The sequence below is a fragment of the Gadus macrocephalus genome, chromosome 7 (genome assembly GCF_031168955.1).
Source record: "Gadus macrocephalus chromosome 7, ASM3116895v1".
NCBI classification, from domain to species: Eukaryota; Metazoa; Chordata; class Actinopteri; order Gadiformes; family Gadidae; genus Gadus; species Gadus macrocephalus.
Genome location: NC_082388.1, coordinates 2,823,726 through 2,848,123, shown reverse-complemented (window position 1 = coordinate 2,848,123; position 24,398 = coordinate 2,823,726). Strand labels below are relative to the sequence as shown.

The 24,398-nt window shown below is 44.1% G+C and overlaps 1 protein-coding gene across 1 annotated transcript in view; it reads left to right on the top strand.

The window, feature by feature from the left end:
* The first annotated feature begins 1,404 nt into the window (after positions 1-1,404).
* The window catches only part of LOC132460631 (zinc finger protein 431-like), a 153,890-nt gene continuing 130,896 nt past the window's right edge, over positions 1,405-24,398 (top strand). Inside the window, exons 1-7 of the mRNA XM_060055371.1 lie at positions 1,405-1,528; positions 2,369-2,502; positions 5,670-5,953; positions 7,605-7,668; positions 8,271-8,554; positions 8,780-8,846; positions 20,775-21,058. Coding sequence (XP_059911354.1) covers positions 1,509-1,528; positions 2,369-2,502; positions 5,670-5,953; positions 7,605-7,668; positions 8,271-8,554; positions 8,780-8,846; positions 20,775-21,058 — 1,137 coding nt within the window. The 5' untranslated portion in view covers positions 1,405-1,508. The remainder of the gene's footprint in view (positions 1,529-2,368; positions 2,503-5,669; positions 5,954-7,604; positions 7,669-8,270; positions 8,555-8,779; positions 8,847-20,774; positions 21,059-24,398) is intronic.

Here is a 24,398-nt window from a genome sequence, read left to right as displayed (position 1 = left end):
TTTTAATAATTTAGGTCACCATAGCCACAACGGTAAACAAACCCCGCCGAATAGTCGAATCTCTGGACTGAAAAGGCAGATCTGATTCGAATCAGAAAATTCAGAGTCGGGGACCCTGAATTAATCTGTGTAAACTGGCAGTTCACACAGATTAAGATGTTCAAATGTATTTTAAAAAGGTTAAGCTAAAACATGCTTGGATAAAGTTGTTAAATTGTGTTAAGAAATGTGTTTAAAAACGCACAAAGATGTAATGTTTCAGAAATATGTTTCAAATGTTTACAAAATATGTTTCAAATGTTTAAAAAATATGTTTCAAATGTTTTAAAATTATGATCAGAGATGTTTAAAATGTGTAAAATAATTAAAATAGCTTTGGCATCAGCTCTCTGAGGGGGGGCTCACTCTCTCACACTTTGAAAACCCCTGTCCTATAGGGTTTTACCCGAGTCTCAAGGTCTGTTTCAAATGCAGTTTGGGACCGTTGTATAATTTTTTTTTTAATACATGCCGAAAGACTTAATATGTAATTTACTTGTTCCTTTTAAGCATAACATTGCATGAGGATTCCAATTCCTCAACTGATATGGGTAGAAAGTGCTTTTACGACTCTCTGCTAACTATCTATCACTTCTCTCTGCTTGTAGTCATGTTGCGCAATGCACAAATGCTGCTGAGGGAGGTAGCCTATTAGATTCATTGGCTGAATTGTCCAATCAGCTCCAAATTACCACAATGAGTTGAAACACAAGACACAGTGTAGTGTCAAGTGTTTCTTTAACACACTTGGTAGGATAACAAACCGACCATGATTAATCGTTCCTTATGTCGTATGGTCATGTACAGGGGTTGGGTTTGTGTCGGGTGGGTCTCTTCTTTTTCTGTTTACTAATTATTTTGGTGTGTGTGTGTGTGTGTGTGTGTGTGTGTGTGTGTGTGTGTGTGTGTGTGTGTGTGTGTGTGTGTGTGTGTGTGTGTGTGTGTGTGTGTGTGTGTGTGTGTGTTTGTCCGGTGTGTTTGTGTGTGTGTAGAAAGTTCCTAAACCAGAGGGAAACTTTGAACCAATGCAATAGGCTTAAAATTTACCACTATATCAAAACTAAAACGAATCTTGAGAAAAAAATTGTTATGAGCTGGAGCAGTGAATTTCTGTTTTTCTTTTCTTGTTTGATGGTTTCGGTTAATCTGTTCAAATATTGTGTTATTGTTTGGTCCAAAAGCTTTGATTTATTTTAACTAACGAGCTGAACATCATCATAATTATAAAAAACGGTATCATTTGAACTTCTTGCATTTATTCTGTTTGTATTATTTTTAACCATGTTTAATAAAAAAAAAAGAGGAAATTACGGGAAAGGTTACCTCCCCTTTCTCTTATTTGGCCCGCCCAGATTATATGTCCCGACCGCCCATGAGAAAATGAGTTAAGAACGTGTACACAGAGTTCTTTCCTTGAGAGACACCGTGGCTTGCAAACGAGCGAATCATCGCAGTTGCTCAGTGTTTGGATGTACAAAACCTCGAAAAAGTAAGTTAACAAACGTCATATCATTGTGTTGCTGTACTGTATATGGTTACCTTGTTAGCATTATAATGTTGCTTTAGCATTAGCGCTACAGCTAACAGCCAAGTTACTGTCGCTAATGTAACGGTAGATAGCATCAGCTATGTGTGTAAATACCATGGACCTATTAAAGAAAGGACAGCGGACTAATACATTGCCGCCCATTCATAACTATAAATACACGCACTGTAACTCGAGTGTGCACCTCAGCAAGCAAGGGGCATCACACGAGAATGGGCACAATTCAACAAAGGGGCTACAGGCACTGAACTCTACTGCTTGGATACCAAGGGAATGCAATGTTTAACAATGTCTGCTCACCATACTACAAACGAATACAACTGTATTTTACCGGCCACTGGACCACAGTCGTTTTAGCGTTTTACTGATGAGGAGATGATTGACCTGTTAAACTCATCCTAAATAGTACATATGGTGCGTTCCTAGCAACACGAGTTTTCGCACCCTTCTACCCTCTTGTACTCCCAGTTATAGCTGGTTATTTAGGGGCAAAGAAGTGTACCTGGAACGCACCATTATAGGCATGTTTTCCCCTTCACACCTGATTCGAATCAAAGGGTTATTAGCCGATTTCTGCAGAGCCTGATGTCATGGTATTGAGTTGTTGAGATGAACTATAAAATATCTAAACAAATCAAGGATGTAATATCATTTCATAGAACTCATTTTAAGTATTAGGCTAATGTAATTCACTAAACATGCTTCTCATATCTTCTTACAACTTGCACCTGGAATACATACAAGGTAAAAATGTTGTATTAATTTTTCTTTGTCTCTACGCAGGCCAGCTCATCAAGTGCTTACATTCAGCAGCTTCTCTCAAGGGATGTTGCCTGCCAGACAGAAAACCTGGAAACGCATATTTGTAGGCACACAGCTATCCTTAAAGTCTATGCAGCCCCATTTTAAAAGTGAAGGTGTGTACATTACTCATTGAGTATTTTTTTTCTTTGATTTGGTAGATTCTAGGCAGCATAAATTCTAGGCAGATGCTAGATTCTTCCTGCGCTAAAAAGCCTGGTCCTCGTTGGAAAAGCATCATGACCAGCGCCCTGCTAAAACACGAGTCAAACTTGGGAGTTGCATTTCAAAGATGGAATCAGTCAAGAGCCCAGAAGGATTTCAAGACAGATGCCACATGAGCTGGTTTATCATTCTCAAACATCACTGAATTCATAATGTATGAATGTTAGCTGATCAGGTTAGAGGGAAGGACACATTGTTGCTTTTTAGTGTCAAAATAGAATTATTGTGCTTGCCTCGCATGTAGGCCTGTCACGATAACACATTTTTCTGGGCGATTAATTGCCCCAGAAATTATTGCGATAAGCGATAATATTGCAGTTTTTCAACTAATATAATGATAAAGTACACCCTTCCGAAGATCAATAAACTTTTATTTTTAAAGAACACTGGGACTGGACGTCTGGAAGACATTTAAAATATCCAGAATAAATTAACAAAACAACCAAAAACAATCTATTATTAACAAAAAATGCTTTTGAATAAAAACGAAACACCACCAAAAACAACTAGAACTGCAAGCAGTTATGCAGGGGTCCAAGAAATGTGCATTTCGCCGGCACAACGCGAAGCATGTGTTCAAAACGCTACCGTGAACGGTAAAGGTTTTGACTGTGGGAGGTTCGGTGTGGGAGATATATCCCCAAACGCGTTTTCAGAACATTCCTTTGGCCAGTTAGGAGATGAACAATTCCCTCGTTTATGGCGGCCCCTAATGGCGAAGTTTTGTAGAAGATATACAATTTCCTCGTTTATTGCGCCCCCTAATGGCGAAATTTTCCGAAATTTTTATCGAACGACATTAAGGTTAGCACCAACATGTGTGAAACTTGGACTCGATCCGATGTCTAATTTTGGATTTCTTTGGTTTTTTGATTTTCTACGTCTAATTTAGCTAATAAACCAATATTCAAAACGCTACAGTTTCGTCGTCGAAGGTCGGATCAAAAAAGTAATGCAGGATTTCTTTGCGTGTGCGTCTGAAGATGTTGTGTGCAAAGTTTGGTGTTGATTGGTCAAGAAATGTGGGAGGAGTAGGGAAAAGACAGTTTTGCGGTTTTCGCGATTTTGCGGAAAAGAATTATCGACGCAAATTGGCGTGGCCTATGCCAAAAGATGCAGCAGACTCCAGTGCATATGTGGGTACAAGTTTTTGACTGTGGGAGGTTCGGTGTGGGAGTTATAGCCCCAAACGCGTATTCCTTGGTATAGCGCCACCTAGTGGCCGGCGTGTCTGGATTTTGTCGTCTGCCTAGAACTCAAGGACCTGGATCTAGACATGCAATTGGCGTGTCGGCACCATTTACGGTTTGGGCTGTGGTACCACTTCTAGGGGGGAATAATAACAAACACTACAAAAACAATAGGGATCCAACCTGTTGGCTTGGACCCCTAATAAATAAAATTGAAACACTAAGGATGTAAACGCGATTGCGCTTCAAAAAATAATAAACACGCGCCAGGGCTCCGCCTCCCACACAGACCATGCAACAAGTGACTGACACTTGACGAGGGGGTTTATTCGTTGTGCCCTGTAATTATGAGCCGGAGCCCGATTTCAACCCGACATTTGTTACTTAGGCCTACCCTGCTAAATATATATAATATATATAAATATATATAATGCATGTGATGATGAGTCCTTAGCCCAAGTGAAGGAGTTCAAGTACCTCGGGGTCTTGTTCGCGAGTGAGGGTACTATGGAGCGTGAGATTGGCCGGAGAATCTGAGCAGCGGGGGCGGTATTGCGTTCGCTTTACAGCACCGTTGTTACGAAAAGAGAGCTGAGCCGCAAGGCAAAGCTCTCGATCTACCGGTCGATCTTCGTTCCTATCCTCACCTATGGTCATGAGGGTTGGGTGATGACCGAAAGGACGAGATTGCGGGTAAAAGCGTCCGAGATGAGTTTTCTCAGAAGGGTGGCTGGCGTCTCCCATAGGGATAGGGTGAGAAGCTCAGCCATCCGTGAGGAACTCGGATTAGAGCCGCTGCTCCTTTACTTAGAAAGGAGTCAGCTGAGGTGGTTCGGGCATCTGGCAAGGATGCCCACTGGGCGCCTCCCTTGGGAGGTGTTTCAGGCACGTCCAGTGGGGAGGAGACCTCGGGGAAGACCCAGGACTAGGTGGAGAGATTATATCTCAACACTGGCCTGGGAACGCCTCGGGATCCCCCCGTCAGAGCTGGTCAATGTGGCCCGGGAAAGGGAAGTCTGGGCCCCCTGCTTGAGCTGCTCCCCCCCCGCGACCCGACCCCGGATAAGCGGATGACGATGAGATGAGATGATATATAATGCATGGAACGCCGGTCATTATCGGGAAAATAAGCCCCGACAGGGCGAACAGGCGACCGACGTGCAGCGGAGGTGTCTTGCTTCGCCCTGAATGACCGGCGACGTTCTATACATTATCCCGCTTATTACAAGGCTACTTGCCAAGACGAAAAAATAACTTCACATGGTGTGTCTTTTTACAATTTATTCGTTAGAGAAATAGTCCGCCAAAGACGTTGACGTTGCTTAACAACCGAAGACGCTGGGGTTGACAAGTTACCGGACTACTACCCATGCAAGTGAACGGAGCGTTCCACGGCATTCAGAAGACCCGTGTAATAAAGGCCTATAATATTTCTGTTTATGGCATAGATTTCTTTTCAGATTAGGCCAATAAAGCAATGATTTAAAAAAAAGAATGCGAATGGAAATGATTGCGGCTGGCAAAAAATTATCGCTCATTTTAATTTATCGCGCAATTAATTGATTTATTGCATATCGCGACAGGCCTACTCGCATGTCATGTTGTGATCAGATCACTTTGCGCTGGTGTTCGTTGAGTGTCCTTAACCTGGCCCACCACTTGAGCTTTGAGTCTAGGGAGGAGGGTGTTGGAGGAGACGTCCCTCTCCAAAACTGTGAATCTTTGTCAGCAGTACACATTTTAAACCCTCTGTGTCAATGTTGCATACATTTAAAGAGTTTCTTTCACTTGTACAGATACACAATGCCTCCCTTTATGCAAATAATGTATCAAAACGGTTACCTTTACCTTTTTTTCTCCGTCTGCAGAAGACTGCGATGCCTTTGGAGACCGTAGCACTCAGCGTGGCGCCACCTCAGAGATTCTGTGTGTGGACGCCCCTGGCTCCTCCCACATGTCCAGTCACAGCGAGGAACTGAAGATTCTGAGCGTCTACGGAAAAGGGGAGGGCCCACTGGCGGAGGACGGCCATGACACCCTCTTCACCGCGTCAGAAGTGGAGGCCCTGAACTCGCTGTCTGCGGTCCACAGCGTGGCCAAGAGCTTGGAGCGCGGCGAGCGGCTGGTCTGCCGCGAGGAGCTGAGTGTGCTGGTTGGAAATCATCTTCTCATTCACCCTCAAAGAGAGGCTTCCTCTGTTACAACTCTAAAACAAACCCTTTGAAAGCCCACACCTTTATGATCCAGTAAACGTTTTTGCACCGCCAAATATGCCCGTCTTATGCCCAACTTTTCCCCTGTGTGATCCGCGCGTTTACACTGGCCGAGGTAATTGATGGGCTTTATTTCGCACCCCTATTAACCCTCTCTGACCCTACACATATTGGGGGTTTCATTTTGATGTAAATGCAATAACACAACTTTGCGGTTCTAGGGGCGAGGCTTGGGTAGAGGTGTATGCTGCATTGTCTCTACAACAGAGACGATGCAGCGATATCAACATGAATAGTTGTAACTGGAGGGACGGGGAAATCCGCAAGCTGCTTACCAACATGGGAGAGAAGGTGATGCAGTCGCATTTAAAGAAGACGAAAGATGGTCGATCTAATGCCGCTTTTCCACCGCACATGTAGCTCGACTCGACTCGACACGGTAGCAGCACGGGTCGTTTTCCACCGCAAATAGTACCTCCTGGGCAGGGTCGGCTGCGCGAAAGGGCCGTGACGTATTTTTGTATTCGACGCAAACAACACCTACGCAACCCACACATGGACAGAACCCACATAACGACAATGGAGGACATCGATGCGATGGTATTCGTGCTGCTCGGTCTGGTGCTTTTTGTCAGACGCAAAAGAGAAGAGAGTCAGACCATGCTGGCTGTTACCAGCATGGCTGCCATGTCGCTCTCGTGACTTCGTCACACTCTCTGGCCGATCAGTGGCCGGCCGTCTGCCGACGTCACCTTTTAGCATCGGCTCAGCTTGCTTGGAACCTAGAGCGAGGCGGTACTAAAAAAAGCAGCCACTTCAGGTACCAGATACCATGTTTTCGCGGTGGAAACGCCAAAAATGCGAGCTGAGTCGAGTCGAGCTGGTACCATGCAGTGGAAAAGCGGCATAAGAGAAAGTACCTGGCAAACTTTCTTTATAATGCTTTGTCAGCAAAGTGGTTTGCCAAAAAAATTATATTTCGGCATTTTTGCACTTGTAAATAGTTCATCGCGTTTTATCGTACACTTAGATTTGAACTCATTCTTGCATGCGAGGGTCTTGAATCAAAAAATATGTTAATATTTATTTGCAATTCATTGTAAAGAGTCCTACACTCGGTGTGTAGCCCCGCCTTCTCCGGTGAACCAAGAAAGCCAGCTCAGAAACGAAGGCAAGGCAACTTTATTTATATAGCACTTTTCATACACAAGGCAGACTCAATGATTCACATATAAACATTGTCATAAAATAAAATAACTGAGTAAAAGAAAACATAACAAAGTTAAAAAGGCATTTTAGTATTAAAAAATAAAATAAATGCAAAGTTAAAAAAGCTTTTTAGAAAATGCAATGTATTTAAGATTTAGCAGAAAGCCAAAGCAAACATAAAAGGCTTCAAGGGGGAAGGGGGATTTTACCCCCTCGGTTTAACACGGGCAAGACATTGAAATTGCAGGGCGTTCCAAGCCGCGACCGAACCAGCTTGGCAGTGTAAAAAGGCATAATGTGTCGTTAGTGGGGATTGACAACTATTCTGTGAAAATGAAAGAATATGTTTTGTGTGTGTTTCCTTCTTTATTTGGAATGCAGCAGACCCCAGACACCATTTCAATAAAGGTTGAAGAGGATATTGGTGGAGGCTTGCCCGCCGCAGGTTAGTAATACACATTGCATCAATGCAAGCAAACGACCTTGATCAACTGAGAATGTACTCTATTCTGCCTGCGCTAAAAAGCCTGGTCCTCTTTTGAAAAGCATCATGACAAGCGCCCTGCTAAATCACGAGTCAAACTTGGGAGTCGCATTTCAAAGATGGAATCAGTCAAGAGCCTAGAAGGGTTTGAAGACGGGTGCCACATGAGCTTGTTTATCATTCTCAAACATCACTGAATTCATAATGTATGAAAGCTGGCTGATCAGCTTAGAGGGAAGGACACGTTGCTTTTTAGTGTCAAAATATAATTATTGTGCTTGCCTCGCATGTCATGTTGTGCTCAGATCACTTTGCGCTGGTGTTCGTTGAGCGTCCTTAACCTGGCCAACCACTTGAGCTTTGAGTCTAGGGAGGAGGGTGCTGGAGGAGACGTCCCTCTCCAAAACTGTGAATCTTTGTCAGCAGTACACATTTTAAACCCTCTGTGTCAATGTTACATACATTTTAAAGAGTTTCCCTCATGTGTACAAATACACAATGCCTCCCTTTATGCAAATAATGTATCAAAACAATTAATTTTTCCTTTTTTTCTCTCTCTGCAGAAGACTGCGATGCTTTTGGAGACCGTAGCACTCAGCGCAACGCCACCTCAGAGATTCTGGGTGTGGACGCCCCTGGCTCCTCCCACATGTCCAGCCACAGCGAGGAGCTGAAGATTCTGAGTGTCTACGGAAAAGGGGAGGGACCACTGGCGGGGGACGGCCATGACACCCTCTTTACCGCGTCAGAAGTGAAGGCCCTGAACTCGCTGTCTGCGGACCACAGCGCGGCCAAGAGCCTGGAGCGCGGCGAGCGGCTGGTCTGCCACGAGGAGCTGAGTGTGCAGGTTGGAAATCATCTTCTCATTCACCCTCCAAAAGAGAGGCTTCCTCTGTTACAACTCCAAAACAAACCCATAGAAAGCCCACACCTTTATGATTCAGTAAACGTTCTTACACTGCCAATTATGTCCGTCATATGCCCAACTAATCTGTCGTTAGTGGGGATTGTCATCTATTCTGTGAAAATGAAAGAATATGTCTTGTGTGTGTTTCCTTCTTTATGTGGAAAGCAGCAGACCCCGGACACCATTTCAATCAAGGTTGAAGAGGATATTGGTGGAGGCATGCCCGCCGTAGGTTAGTAATACGCATTGCATCTATGCAAGAAAACAACCTTGATCAACTGAGAATGTACTCGAATCTGCCTTTTCAGCAGGAGCCTTTAACCCTTGACCATCCAAAGGGGCGACGAGGAAAATGCATAATCTACAAATAGAAGTTAGAAAGAATGTCAAAATACAATTCTTCCAATACACAAGTGTGTACAAAGTACATACTGTATACCTTTGTGGAAATGATTAATTAAAAACATTACTTTCTCTCTCTCTCTCTGTTTTCCTCTCTGAAGAAGACGGCAATGACATCAGAGACCGCAGCACGCAGCGCGGCGCCACCTCGGAGAGTCTGCGTGTGGACGCCCCTAGCTCCTCCCACATGTCAAGTCACAGCGGGAGGCTGCGCATCCTGAGCGTCTACGGACAAGGGGAGGGCCCTCTGGCGGTGGACGGCCATGACATCCTCTTTGCCGCGTCAGAACTGGAGGCCTTGATCTCGCTGTCCGCTGACCACAGCATGGCCAAGAGCCTGAACTGCAGCGTGCGGCTGGTCCGCCTTGAGGAGCTGACTGGGCATCGGGGTGGCCGCAAGGGCCGGCCTGGTGTCTTGTGTGGAAAGGTTATTCCCAACAATGCCAATATGATCGTCCACATGAGGACTCACTCTGGGGAGAAGCCCTTCAAGTGTGACCAATGCATGATGCGCTTCAGTCAGAAAGGCCACCTGAAGAGCCACATGAGGACTCATTCTGGGGAGAAGCCCTACAGGTGTGACCAATGCACGAAGTGCTTCAGTCAGAAAGGCCACCTGAAGACCCACATGATGACTCACTCCGGTGAGAAGCCCTACAGGTGTGACCAATGCAAGATGCGCTTCAGTCAGAATTACATCCTGAAGAACCACATGAAGAAACACTCCGGGGAGAAGCCCTACAAGTGTGACCAATGTACGAAGGGCTTCATTGTGAAAAATAACCTGAAGATCCACATGAGGACTCACTCCGGCGAGAAGCCCTACAAGTGTGACCAATGCACAAAGTGCTTCAGTCTGAAAGGCACCCTGAAGATCCACATGAGGACTCACTCCGGGGAGAAGCCCTACAAGTGTGACCAATGCACGAAGTCTTTCTGTCAGAAAGCCTACCTGAATAGACACATGAGAACTCACTCCGGTGAGAAGCCCTACAAGTGTGACCAATGCATGAAGTGCTTCAGTCTTGGCCGCAGCCTGAAGTTCCACATGTCGACTCACTCGGGGGAGAAGCCCTACAGGTGTGACCAATGCCCGAAGTGCTTCAGTCATGGTTCCGCCCTGAAGTTCCACATGTTGACTCACACCGGCGAAAAGCCCTACAGGTGTGACCAATGCACGAAGTTTTTCATTCAAAGCTCCGCCCTGAAGTGCCACATGAGAACTCACTCCGGCGAGAAGCCCTACTGGTGTGACCAATGCACGTTGCGCTTCAGTCGTGTCTACGCCCTGAAGATCCATATGAGGACTCACTCCGGCGAGAAGCCCTACAGGTGTGATGAATGCACGATGCGCTTCAGTCTTGTTTGCAACCTGAAGATCCATATGAGGACTCACTCCGGCGAGAAGCCCTACAAGTGTGACCAATGCATGAAGGGCTTCAGTCGTGGCGGCGACCTGAAGATCCACATGAGGACTCACACCGGGGAGATGCCCTGCGTGTGTCTGCAGTGCAATGCCAGCTACAGCGACCCAAGCAATTTGCGTGTGCACATGCTCAAGCACACTTTGGCACGGGGTAACGGGACGCTTTGATTGAGACCTCTGTCCTGTATTGGTTGAAATGACTGCTTTTTGTTTTTCTTTTCGTTACGATTAAATGCTTTCCTATTTTGAATCGATTTCTGTTTTTATTAATAATTGATGTCTGTTGAATAACTTATTTCTAAGACAAAGATGATTGAAGATGATCCATTTTAAAAAGGTCCCTGGTTAAATGTCTAGATCTCAGTGATGCTTAGAAGGCAGCATTATTCTAACGGGACAAAGTCAGAAGATTCCTAGCATTGGTCCCCCTTCACTCCCTGTTTGCAGCGGCGCCTGGTGATCCAATTCGTGGGTGGGGTGCAGTAATGGACGGGGGTCCTCCGCAAGAGAATATAGAATAGGTTTTCTGGGATGCCACTAGCTAAAAATGTATTCTGATTCATAGCCTACATCCTGACTTGCAGGGCCTGGACAAACTTACACTGCTTTCACTTTCATTCCACTAGCCATTGCTATTTGACCCATGGTTGTTATTCTGATATTGAGGCATATCATGATCAATGTCCTATAGTGTTTACCTGAGTCTCAAGATCTATTTCAAATGCAGTTTGGGACCGTTGTATCATTTTTTTTTTTCTAAATACATGCCGAAAGACTTAATTAATGTGTAACTTACTTGTTCCTTTTAAGTATAACATTGCGTGATTGAGGAGTCCAATTCCTCCACTGAAATGGGTAGAAAGTGCTTTTACGGCTCTCTGCTAATTAACAAACTATCACTTCTCTCTGCATGTAGTTATGTTGCGCAATGCACGAATGCTGCTGAGGGAGGTAGCCTATTAGATTCATTGGCTGAATTGTCCAATCAGCTCCAAATTACTACAATGTGTTGAAACACAAGACAGTGTAGTGACAAGTGTTTCTTCAATACTCTGAGTAATTCAGTTACTGTTGGGAAAGGAGAACAAGCCTATCTTAATGAATCCTTCATCATGTTGTGTGTTCAGTAACAGGGGTAGGGTTTGTGTTCGTTCCTTCTTCTTTTTTACTTGCTTATTGTGTGTGTGTGTGTGTGTGTGTGTGTGTGTGTGTGGTTCAGAAGGTGAACTGCACCGAGGAGGATTCACCGCCCCCAAATGGTTCCACATGCATTTACTTTGATACGTCTTTGATGTGTCATTCAGAAAAAACTAAGTGTATGGTGTTTGGAAATAAGAAAAAGATGCCATCACAGACAATTAAATTGTACAACAACAATCTTCAGAAAGTCAAGTACTTGGAATGTGGTTGGACGAAAGAATGACAGGGAAAAAGCATATTGAGATGTTAGCTTTGAAGTGTGGGAAAATAAATAATGTCCTTAGGTGTGTGGCTGGTTCAGACTGGGGGGCTGATAGAGAATCAATAATGATGATTTACAGAGCAATGATAAGATCAGCAATTGATTATGGATGCATGGTTTATGGATCAGCAGCTTTTTCAGTGTTAATCAAATTAGACATAGTCCAAGCAAAAGCCTTAAGAGTGTGCTGTGGAGCATTCTGTACAACTCCAATATCAGCATTACTAATAGAAATGGGTGAGATGCAGCTAGTATTAAGAAGATATAAACTTGGCTTGAAATACCTAATGAAGCTCAAAGGACAAAGGGAAGTGTTACCAACAAAAGACCTACTCAGTGATCATTGGGAGTTTATGGGAATAAGAAAAACTAAAACTAACTTTGCAGAAAATCTTAAATCTGTGGTGCAGGAAATTGGTATTAGGGATGTTAGTGTTTGTTCTCCAGTGTGTCGCTCAGTTGCTCCGTCATGGCTGATCCCAGATCCCAGTGTTGACCTAAAGTTTATGAGTAGGCCTACAAGCAAAGCAAGGATGTCAGAGGGTGTAGTAAAAGAGAGAGAAGTCTGGCAGCAACAAGTATGGGGAGACCATCTACTCATTTACGCTGATGGGTCAAAGGAGCATGAGAGTGAAGTAGCAGTGTGTATTAGCATTCCTGAAATCGGGTACAGAATAGGGTATAGAATCTCAGATCATGTCAGTATTCACAGCAGAGATGGTGGCAGTCTTATGGGCCTTACGATGGGTGGAGGATAATAAACAGGGGTATTCAATAATATGTAGTGATTCAGCTGCTGCTTTAATTTCAATAAAAGAAGGAAAATCCAAGTCCAGACCGGATTTAATTGTGGAAATGCTACAGTCTGTGTTCAGAATTTACAAGGCGGGGAGGGAGGTGGGGTTTCTCTGGGTGCCGGCTCATGTGGGTGTGAAAGGGAACGAGGAGGCGGATGAGGAGGTAAAGAAGGCGGTGAAGGAGGAAACTTCAAATTCATTTGCAATATGGGGTACATGGAAAAAATAAACAGGGCTCTAAAAGAAAGGTGGCAAAATTCTTGGGAGAAGGAAAGGAAGGGAAGGGCGTACTTTTAAATACAGGAAAATGTAAATAAAGATAGGTGCACTTTTAGGTGCATAAGAAAAGATGATGTAGCAATCACAAGACTGAGGCTTGGACACTGTGGGCTGAGGAGTGGGCTGGCTCTGATTGGCAAACACAAAGATGGCAGGTGTGAGTGTGGAGAAAGAGAGACTGTAAAACATGTACTTCTCCAGTGCGGGCGCTATTCCAGGCAAAGGAGGACTCTGTACCGGAGGCTTGGATCAGCTGGGGAATCAGTTTTTAGTATGCGCACCCTTTTAAATCTGGATTCAGTGGATAAAACAAAGGAATTGATGGACTACCTACATCATTGGAGTATATAAAAGGATTTAAAGTTTAGGGGGAAATAACAAACAGTGGGGGGCAGTAATACGCCATAGCTGCGTCAAGGCTGCCTAAATAAAAGATGAAGAAGAAGAAGTTACGCCCACTACAAGTTATGCCTCCGTCTTGCAGGACGCAGACAGACCATACTCTACGATCGTGTACGCGTAGTTCTTTCTTTGAGAGACACCATGGCTCGCAAACGAGCGAAGCATAGCAGTTGCTTAGTGTTTGGATGTACAAATGAACACAAAAGTCTATATTTTGTTCCTTCCTCCGAGCCGCTGAAGAACCAGTGGGTTAATTTTATTGTCTCTGGAAATGCGCCAGTCTGCGCCAAACATTTCACTGACGACTGCTTCCTCAACTTGGGCCAATACAGAGCTGGACTTGCTCAACGTCTGAGAATCAAGTCTGGATCAGTACCAACTCTCCATGGCTCAGCTACAAACCTCGAAAAAGTAAGTTAACTAACGCCATGTTGCTTTACTGTATATTGTTCCGTTGTTACATTATAATGTTACTTTAGCATTAGCGCTACAGCTAACAGCCAAGTTACTGTCGCTAATGCTACGGTAGATAGCATCAGTGATGTGTGTAAATACCATGGACCTATAAGAAAGGACAGCGGGCTAAATCATGGCCGCTGTAGCACCCGATTTGGTTCCCCCCCAGTTCCTGTTCCCCCTTACGCTGATTTACTGATGAGCCGTGCGTAGTTGCTATGGTACCCTACGTACTTGAGGAAGAAACGCAAATCGAAAACAGATGGATGTACGGAGAGCGAAATGTGACAAACTTCACACCAGGCTGTGCGGCAGTAGTCGTCTACTAGTCTGCTACGTTGATTTTAGCGTCACAACACAACTATAACACACACACGTTATTCATGAAGGTATTTGTTAGACCATTCATTGTCAATCTTTGCAAAGGAATACGATTAAAGGACAAAAATAGGGGAAACCATATCCATCAATAATGTATTTATTACGGCTGGACAAAGATTACAAGTTTTAATCGCATCGTTTGGTGAGACAACTCGCGATTAATCACTTTTATCCACTCCAATTTAAGGCCAGACATGGCAGGTGAATAGGGTAAAATTTTTAAATACAAGGGATCACCATGAAACTTTACCAGTTGATTAGATACATCATTATAAGAAAAAAATGTATTACAAGTTTTTGAATTTTGCATATTTAATTATGCTAATTAGGCTGAATCTCATTAAATATGCACGTTTTTGCATATATTTCCGGTGCATGAATCTTAAACTGTGATAAAGCCAGGACCAAAATTCTTTTTTTATTTTGTTTATATATCAAATGACGAAAAATCCTCACATGGATTTTAGGTTATCTGCTTTTATGACCTGGGAAATCAAAATATACTATCCATGGCCTTAAAAACCCTATTTTCGCCATGATTTCCAGGTAAAATGACCCATAAATCTGGCCAGGAACCATTTATAAATAAATCCATGTGTAGATGTCTTCATAACAATGCTATGTGTGAAACTGGGAAGTGTGGTGTACCTAGGTTCTACATAGGCTGAGAAATGTGCACCTAAAAATGGAAAAACACTCATTTTGAGAAAACGGCATTTAAAGATTCTTATGGCAAAAGCCAACCAAGCTTGAGAGCATACCACGTGATACATTCGAACCAATCGTCCGGTCGGAAATCGAGTCCAGCCAATCAGATATCAGTTTTATGTTGTGCAGCAGATCGAGTGCTTTCCAATGATACCACGGAACACATATGACAGAGACCGGCTGTAATTTGAAACGGTGCGTAATATTAAAGCAAACGTTTGGTGAATCTTCTGTAAAATTCTGAGGCGCAAGTTGACAAACTATAATAAAACAAACACCTAAATGTTTCGTTTTGACATATTTTTTTCTTTTGTGCGAAACATTACATGTTAATGGTGCAAAATAGCCCAAAATATCAAAATTGACCAGTGACTGAAAAATCGATGATTTTGCCTGCCGTGTCTCGCCTTAAGTTGAATGAGATATCAAATTGAATGACACATTATCATTTATACCAAATGTACTTATCAAGAACTTGGCCAAGTTTTCTTGAGGGAGTTTTATTGACTCACCCAGTGTGGTTTGAATATTACAATTACGGAACACCACAGATTTGGGAATTGTAAACAGGCTGTCACTTGCTGCAATTGTAAATAAACAGTAACTAGTGGAGTTAAATTCAAATAAGTAGCGCCACAGATTTGGGAATTGTAAACAGGCTGTCACTTACTGCAATTGTAATTGAATGTAAAGTAAGCGGAACTAAAAACAAAATAGAATGTTGACATTCTGTGGGCAAAACCTTTTCAAAATCAAAGTAGGCCAAAAAAAAGAAAAAAAAGAATAACGCGCTTTAATGCGTCCATTTGTAAAAAAACAAGATTGCGTTAAAGGTCCCATGACATGCTATTTTATGTATTCTTTAATATAGGTATTAGTGGGCAGCTAACGCAGTATTCAATGACGTTCCCGAAATTCAGCCGTGGTGCAGAGTTACAGCCACTCCGAGCCAGTCGCACATTGAGCTTCCCCCAAATGTGCTGTTTTGGTGTCTGTAGCTATAATGCAAATGAGGAGGAGCGAGGCGGGTCAAGGAGGAGGGTGGGGGTGTGGCCCTGAGCAGCTTGCAGCCACGGAACCATGCGCTCTGTTTACAGTGGATGTATCGCAATGGCGAGGCGAACACAGCCTTTAGCCGTGTTCTGTAAATATTCTAGAACACACGGGAGTCCTGGAGCTCTATATCTAAATATTATCATATAGCCTACATAGATATATCATATCATATATATATTATCACGGCCAAAAGCTGTGCGAGCCGATATTATGAATCTCAAACGACCGCGTTGGGTTCTCCGACGTTCCTGGTTTTTCAACGTCCTCATCAATGTGAAGTAGACTGAACCGCGACAAGGAGGAGAAAGGGATCGTTGCCGGTCTTGGGAACCTCCGCCTCCGGCGGTGGTCCTTCAGCGGGGCTCAAGCGGGAGACATTCGCCGCCAACAATCCCTTTCTCCTCCATGTCGTGGTTCATGTGTTTGAGGGAGTCAAAGCCAAAGTTCCTTCCCCCCCAATTCATTCTCAACCTTGGCTGAGATAACCCCCAATACGAGTCTCGTTGTAGAAATACCAGAGACGAGTCCGACGTGTTATGCGCCATATAACACCAAAAGCAGAACGGTTATCCAAATAATAAGGAAGTGTACAACACTTGCGTTACAGTCCTGGAGATCTATATCTAAATAATATCATATAATACATAGAAATCTATAATTTAATGCATATTATCACGGCCAAAAGCTGTGTGCGCCTCCAGACGATATTATGAATCACAAACGACTGTCGGGTTCTGCGACGTTTCTGGTTCTTCCACTTTCACATCAACCTGAAGTCGACTGAACCGCCTGCTGCCGGCTGCCCGCTGCCGGGCGATGGTGCCTCGCGGCATGTCGCAGTTCATGAACTTCAGCGAGTCAAAGCCAAAGTTCCTTTCCCCCAATTCCTTCTCAACCATGGCTCAGATAACCCCCACAACAGTCTCGTTGTGGAAATACAAGACACGTCAAATAACCGGCAAGAAACACTTGCGTTAGTGTGTGCACACACACGCACGCACGCACGCACGCACGCACGCACGCACGCACGCGCGCACGCACGCACGCGCGCGCGAGCGTACGTGGCGCTCGCACGGTCGAGTCTCATTGGCGGGCCAACGTCTCTGGTCGGGCCAGGCAGAGTATGAAGAGTCATGAATACAGACATTCCGAATCAGTGCGCTTGAGCCTCCGTTTTTTCAAAGGCGAGCAGAACAGCTAGTGCTCGTTTTACACCAAACGCAAGTTTTAGCCACTGGGGGACCATAGGCAGGCTAGGAGAACTCATATTTATGTTAGAAAACCTCATAAATTGAGATTTTCATGTCATGGGACCTTTTAACGCTTAATTAGGCGCCAACTTGCCCAGCCCTAGTATCCTATTTATTGGACGCTAGGGATGGGCCGATAGTCAATTCTATCGACTATCGACGATAGATGGATTCGATCGTCTCAAGTTGCCGATAAAAAGGCGATAATTATATTTTAATAATAAATATTTAATTATTATTATTATTTTATTTTTTTAAAGCGCTGTGGTAGCTATTTTTACAACTTAAAAAGCCCCACAAATTGCAATTGAAATAACTGGCACCGGTGGAAAACGTACTATTTAGCGCTGACCTGCCGTATTCACTCACTGCTGCGAGAGGAGAGGGGAGGGGCTTGAAACCTACCGGTTTGCTCGCACGGCGAAATGACATCACACCCCGCTGCACCATTTCCGGGTCACAGTTGAGGTACATGAGCTGTGTTCGAAATCGTTCCCTATTCACTCACTCACTATTCCCTGTAGTGTTCATGATATAGTGCACTACATAGGGAACGAACAAACGAGAATTCGGACACTACGCTGAACATTTCTAAACGTCATTTGCGTCAGTAAATGCGCCTGGTATTTGTGTGACGCAGACAGATGCACCCAGATCATGTAAACAAACCGGGCACTCTCGAGGAAAGCTGGAGGTTGTATTGATGTTGAATGTTACATTTCCTTGAACAAGGTTTTTCTTATTAATTTTGAATATTGCATTTTCTTGTTAAATCCCAAATAAATGTGGATATTTCTAAACGAAAGCCGGAGACCTCTTCTTCTCCCCGGAAAAACACGACCGCATTGCATTGTGGTATATGGGAGTAACACGTAGGGAACATATGTACACTCAAATTTTGGGTATTTTAAGTTCGAACAACACTACAAAATGGCGAGCACCCTATATAGTGCAGTGCACTAGTATATCCGTGAACGATTTCGAACACAGCTACGAGCTGTGTGTCATCAGGGTGTCATCATGACAGCGCCGACGCATCGAAACTTAAATCAGCGGAGGCTCACGCTGGTCCAAGGGGAAGACCATCGTAATCGTTTTTAAGAAAAAAATAGAAAAATAAAAACTGGATTTTTTTCAAAGTGATAAATTATTATAAATAATTAATATTATAAAATTATTATAAAGTTGCCCCCCGATAGCATCGACTATCGGCGATCGCTAGGGGGCGCTATCGGACGATGGAAGCTTGTAGACGATTGCCCAACCCTATTGGACGCAGGCATGAATGCATGCATAACAGGCATAATTGCTCTCCATGGCTGGATTTCCTACACACCCTGTGTGAAACCACCTCAGACAGGCATCACACGCAATCTGAATAAAAAAGAAGGCAGCATTAGGCTGACTTATAAATATGTGCAGGTTCATAGGGGCTGCGCGCCATTATTACAGTAGGCCTATAATGCTACTTACCCAAGTAAAGTTTTCCGTTTTATCAAAGGTATCTTCCTCCCCACAGAAATGACACAAGTCACTCAAGTCATCTACGAATTAAGATAACTTTTTAAAATAATTGGACAGACACGGGAAGGGATGCAAAGTCTAGAATAATAGGGTTAGGTTATATTATCCCTAATCCAGCCACTTGGTGTAGCGGTAGCACTCGCGACCAACACGCTGATGAGACGGGTTCAATCCTCTTATGAGGAATGCGCGTCGATTTAAGGTTTGAAGTGCTTACCAGATCCAGTCATGATGGTGGTGGCTATTTCCCTACTCAGGTCATCTATGTTTGATGTCGGGAAATGTAATGAGCTTGACCCTAACAGGAGGTGTTCAGCAAACCCAAAGTGTGAGATTGAGCCCATAATTCACAGGTCCCCCAATACGTGATATAGCATATCGATATGTAATTTTTGCCATGTCACATAGCCTAGGCCTACTTTTAAATCAAACACTCCGCAAGATGTGGTGTCCTCTTGGAGTGGATGAGCCACAGTGTTACATTTCCATCGTGACACGTTGACACCTAGTTTTCTCCACCAAGATTTCAGAGTAATTTCTTTAATAGTTCCAAAGAAATGCATGATTTATAAGATTTATTTATTGATTTTATAAGAAAAAACTGAGCAGCACAGAATGCCTTCATTCATGATTTCACACAAATCAATGATCCGATGATATTCACCGAACACATTCAACAACAAAGCATGGTATTTATTTATTCAACATTATAAACAAATCAACAGATCCTCAGATCTGATATATTACAAATGCAATTGACTAATTGACATTAAAAAGAATGACTAACAACACTGAGAACAGAGAAATCGAAACAATAGGGAAATCGCCTTTTTGCGTTCTATCTCACGCAAGTCGTCAATCATTTTGTACCACTTGGCTTTCCGTGGATCCCGTTGTTCTGGCTTGGTCCGGTGGGCGGAGTCATTTAACATGGCGTTTCGAGGGGGAACAGCAATTCCAATGGGGAACCAAATCGGGTGCTACACCGCCCGTTCATTCCTATAAATACCCACACTGTAAGTCGAGTGTGCACCTCAGCAAGCCAGGGGCATCACACGAGAATGGGCACAATTCAACAAAGGGGGTACAGGCACTGAAACACCAGCCCTCCACCAATCAGAATGGTATCATGAGTTGATGAGATCAACTATAAAATATGTAAACAAATCGAAGATGTAATATCATTTCATATAACTAATTTTAAGTATTAGGCTAATGTTATTCACTAAACATGCTTATCTTGTATCTTCTTACAACTTGCACCTGGAATATATACAATGTAATAAATTGAGTACTGATTTTCCTTTGTTGTCTCTACACAGGCCAGCTCATCAAGTGCTTACATTCAGCAGCTTCTCTCAAGGGATGTTGCCTGCCAGACAGAGCACCTGGAAACACGTACTGTAGGCACACAGCTATCCTTAAAGACTTTGCAGCCCCATTTTAAAAGTGACGGTGTGTACTTTCTACATTGAGTATTTTTTTCCCTTGATGTAGTAGATTCTAGGCAGCATAGATTCTAGGCTGATGCTAGATTCTACCTGCGCTAAAAAGCCTGGTCCTCTTTGAAAAAGCATCATGCCCAGCGCCCTGCTAAAAGTTAAACTTGGAGTTGCAATTCAAAGATGGAATCAGTCAAGAGCCCAGAAGGGTTCAAAATGAATAAATGTTAGCTGAGCAGCTTACAGGGAAGGACACGTTGTTGCTTTTTAGTGTCAAAATAGAATTATTGCCCTTGCCTCGCATGTCATGTGGTGCTCAGATCATTTTGCGCTGGTGTTCGTTTAGTGTCCTTAACCTGGCCAACCACTTGAGCTTTGAGTCTAGGGAGGAGGGTGCTGGAGGAGACGTCCCTCGCCAAAACTGTGAATCTTTGTCAGCAGTACAAATTTTAAACCCTCTGTGTCAATGTTGCATACTTTTAAAGAGTTTCTTTCACGTGTATAAATACACAATGCCTCCCTTTATGCAATATCTAAATGTAAATATACTTTTTCCTTTTTTTCTCCCTCTGCAGAAGACTGCGATGCCTTTGGAGACCGTAGCACTCAGCGCAACGGCACCTCAGAGATTCTGGGTGTGGACGCCCCTGGCTCCTCCCACATGTCCAGTCACAGCGAGGAGCTGAAGATTCTGAGCGTCTACGGAAAAGGGGAGGGCCCACTGGCGGAGGACGGCCATGACACCCTCTTCACGGCGTCAGAAGTGGAGGCCCTGAACTCGCTGTCTGCGGACCAAAGTGCGGCCAAGAGCCTGGAGCGCGGCGAGCGGCTGTTCTGCCGTGAGGAGCTGAGTGTGCAGGTTGGAAATCATCTTCTTATTCACCCTCCAAAAGAGAGGCTTCCTCTGTTACAACTCTAAAACAAACCCATGGAAAGCCCACACCTTTATGGTTCAGTAAATGTTTTTACACTGCCAAATATGCCCGTCTTATGCACAACTTATCCCCTGTGTGATCCGCACGTTTACACTGACCGAGGTAATTTACAGGCTTTATTTCGCACTCCTATTAATCCTCTCTGACCCTACACATATTGCCGGTTTCATGTTGATGTAAATGCGATAAGACAGCTTTGCGGTTCTAGGGGCGAGGCTTGGGTAGAGGTGTTGCTGCATTGTCTCTACAACAGAGACGATGCAGCGATATCAACATGAATAGTTGTAACTGGAGAGAAGGTGAAATCCGTAAGCTGCTGACCATCATGGGAGGGAAGGTGATGCAGTCGCATTTAAAGAAGACGAAAGATGGTCGATCTAAGAGAAAGTACCTGGCAAACTTTCCTTACAATGCTTCGTCAGCAAAGTGGTTAGCAAAATAAAAGAATATGTTGGGATTTTTGCACTTGTAAATAGTTCATCGCGTTTTAGCCTACACTCGGATGTGAACTCATTCTTGCATGTGAGGGTCTTGAATCAAAAATATTATATTTATTTTTTTGCAATTCATTGTATAAAGTCCTCCAGTGTGTAGCCTCGCCTTCTCCTGTGAACCAAGAAAGCCAGCTCCGAGACGAAGGGGGATTTTATCAGCTTGGCAGTGTTGCAAATTGCAGGGCGTGCCAAGCCGCGACCGAACCAGATTGGCAGTGTAAAAGTGCCTAATCTGTCGTTATTGGGGATTGACATCTATTCTGTGAAAATGAAAAAATATGTATTTTGTGTGTTTCCTTCTTTATGTGGAAAGCAGCAGACATCAGACACCATTTCAATCAAGGTTGAAGAGGATATTGGTGGAAGCATGCCCGCCGTAGGTTAGTACACACAGTGGCCCTCATTTATCAAACGAACGTAGAAATGAGCGCAAATCTGAACGCATGATTCATCTTACGATAGGACCCACGTGAGATTTACGAAACCTTCGTATCACACCAATCCCAGCGTACGAAGGATCTTGGTGTTGATAAATACGGCGGCTGAGATCGATCGTAATTAACGTAACACGCCCATATAAAAGCACGTCTTCAGAAGTCTCGCCCCTAACTTTTACGACATGGAGAAACGTCCAACGGTAAAATAGAGGAATTTTTCCGAGACCCAAATGGAGACGCTCGGGTCACTGGTGGATGCGAACTGTCTGGTTTTATTTGGTAGCCTATAGCTGGCATTAAAGGCCAGCAAAAGAATGCTATATGGAAGGAAATAACTGTTGCAGTGAATAGTGTTTCCAATGTTCGTCGGGCTACGGAAGAGGTTTGTTAATTAAATTAATTAAATAATAAATTAAATGTACAACTTCTGTTATCCAGCTTAAAACATTTCACATGTATGCTATTGTTTGCATTCCGTTAAAGTTATTTAATTCCGAATAAGGTGAAGAAGAAATGGTCCGACATGAAGCTCAGCACCAAAATAATCGTGTTGCGGCTGTGAAGCCGGCCAAGCAAGAAACGGGAGGAGGCCGGTGCAGTGCGACTGCAGCGTAACTCACCGAGATTACTCTGACCATGTAGTGCGCCCTGATGTAGACGATGCCCAACGTTGCTATTTTGGAAAATAAAAGAATCGTGCGTGCCCCCAGGCCATCGGGCTACCATGTTCAGGATTGACATTCTGGCATCGCAAATAATCGGAACATTAACTGAATGGTAGCTTTTGCGGTTGATGTACGCGTAATCATTAATATATGGTTCATACGCACATGGGTACAATCAACCGCACCAATCACATTTGGAAACCTAGCAATAGCATACAAATCCCGTTTGATTCCAGTTTGCTGATCGTTATTATATGGGAATTTAATATAACGTTCGGAGAGGGACATTATAGCTGCAACTGCTGGCATGGTTCGGCTAATACTTGGCTGGGAAATAGCAGACCTGTCCCCGATCTCCCGCTGCAAGATCCCGGTGGCCAAAAATCCCAAGGTAGAGCAAACCTGCACAGGTATTGCGTTTGATCGCCTAGTTTCTTGCCTTAACTGTGGCTCCAAAGCATTGCATAGCTCCATCAGGAGATGCCTTGGGAGACGAAAACGACTCAAGAGCCATTCATCGCCCTCCTTAAAAAAATCGGCGCGGTCTCGAAAAACTCTCTCGTCTGTGCGTTGAGGTCCTTAACAGAGCCAGATCTGCCATCGCTGAGACACGACCACCTATTTGGCAAAGCTCCTGTTAATATAGACAGCTGAATAAACATTTCACCTGTCACATTCTAATTATTTTCATAGCAATACTGTTTTTAATTAGGCCTGACTTGATTGTAATTGTTTGAACGGCTGGGCTAATTCCAATTTATTTAGTAATTAATACAGATGTTGAACATGGGCTACTTGTGCTGCACTATTCATCATTGAAATACCCGTATGTTGCGCCAAAAAAACTTGCGTACACGAGCTCAGACCTGACGTGAGATTTCATCGCAGCCTGCGCTCACGTTCAAATTGATAAATGCCAAGCTCAACGTTGAAATGAGCGTACGTCCATTTTACGCACGTTTTCTGTCGTACGCTCGTTTGATAAATGAGGGCCAGTGCATCTATGCAAGAAAACAACCTTGATGAACTGAGAATGTACTCGATTCTGCCTTCTCAGCAGGAGCCTTTAACCCTTGACCATCCAAAGGGCGACAGGGAAAATGTATAATCAACAAATAGAAGTTAGAAAGAATGTCAAAATATAATTCTTCCAATATACAAGTGTGTACAAAGTTCATACTGTATACCTTTATTGAAAATGATTAATTAAAAACATTACTTTCTCTGTTTTCCTCTCTGAAGAAGACAATGACATCAGAGACTGCAGCACGCAGCGCAGCGCCACCTCGGAAACTCTGCGTGTGGACGCCCCTGGCTCCTCCCACATGTCAAGTCACAGCGGGGAGCTGCGCATCCTGAGCGTCTACGGACAAGGGGAGGGCCCTCTGGCGGTGGACGGCCATGACACCCTCTTTGCCACGTCAGAACTGGAGGCCTTGAGCTCGCTGTCCGCTGACCACAGCGTGGCCAAGAGCCTGAACTGCAGCGTGCGGCTCGTCCGCCTTGAGGAGCTGACTGGGCATCAGGGCTGCCGCAAGGGCAGGCCCGGTGTCTTGTGTGGAAAGGTTATTCCCAACGATGCCAATATGATCGTCCACATGAAGACTCACTCTGGGGAGAAGCCCTACAAGTGTGACCAATGCATGAAGTGCTTCCGTCAGAGAGGCC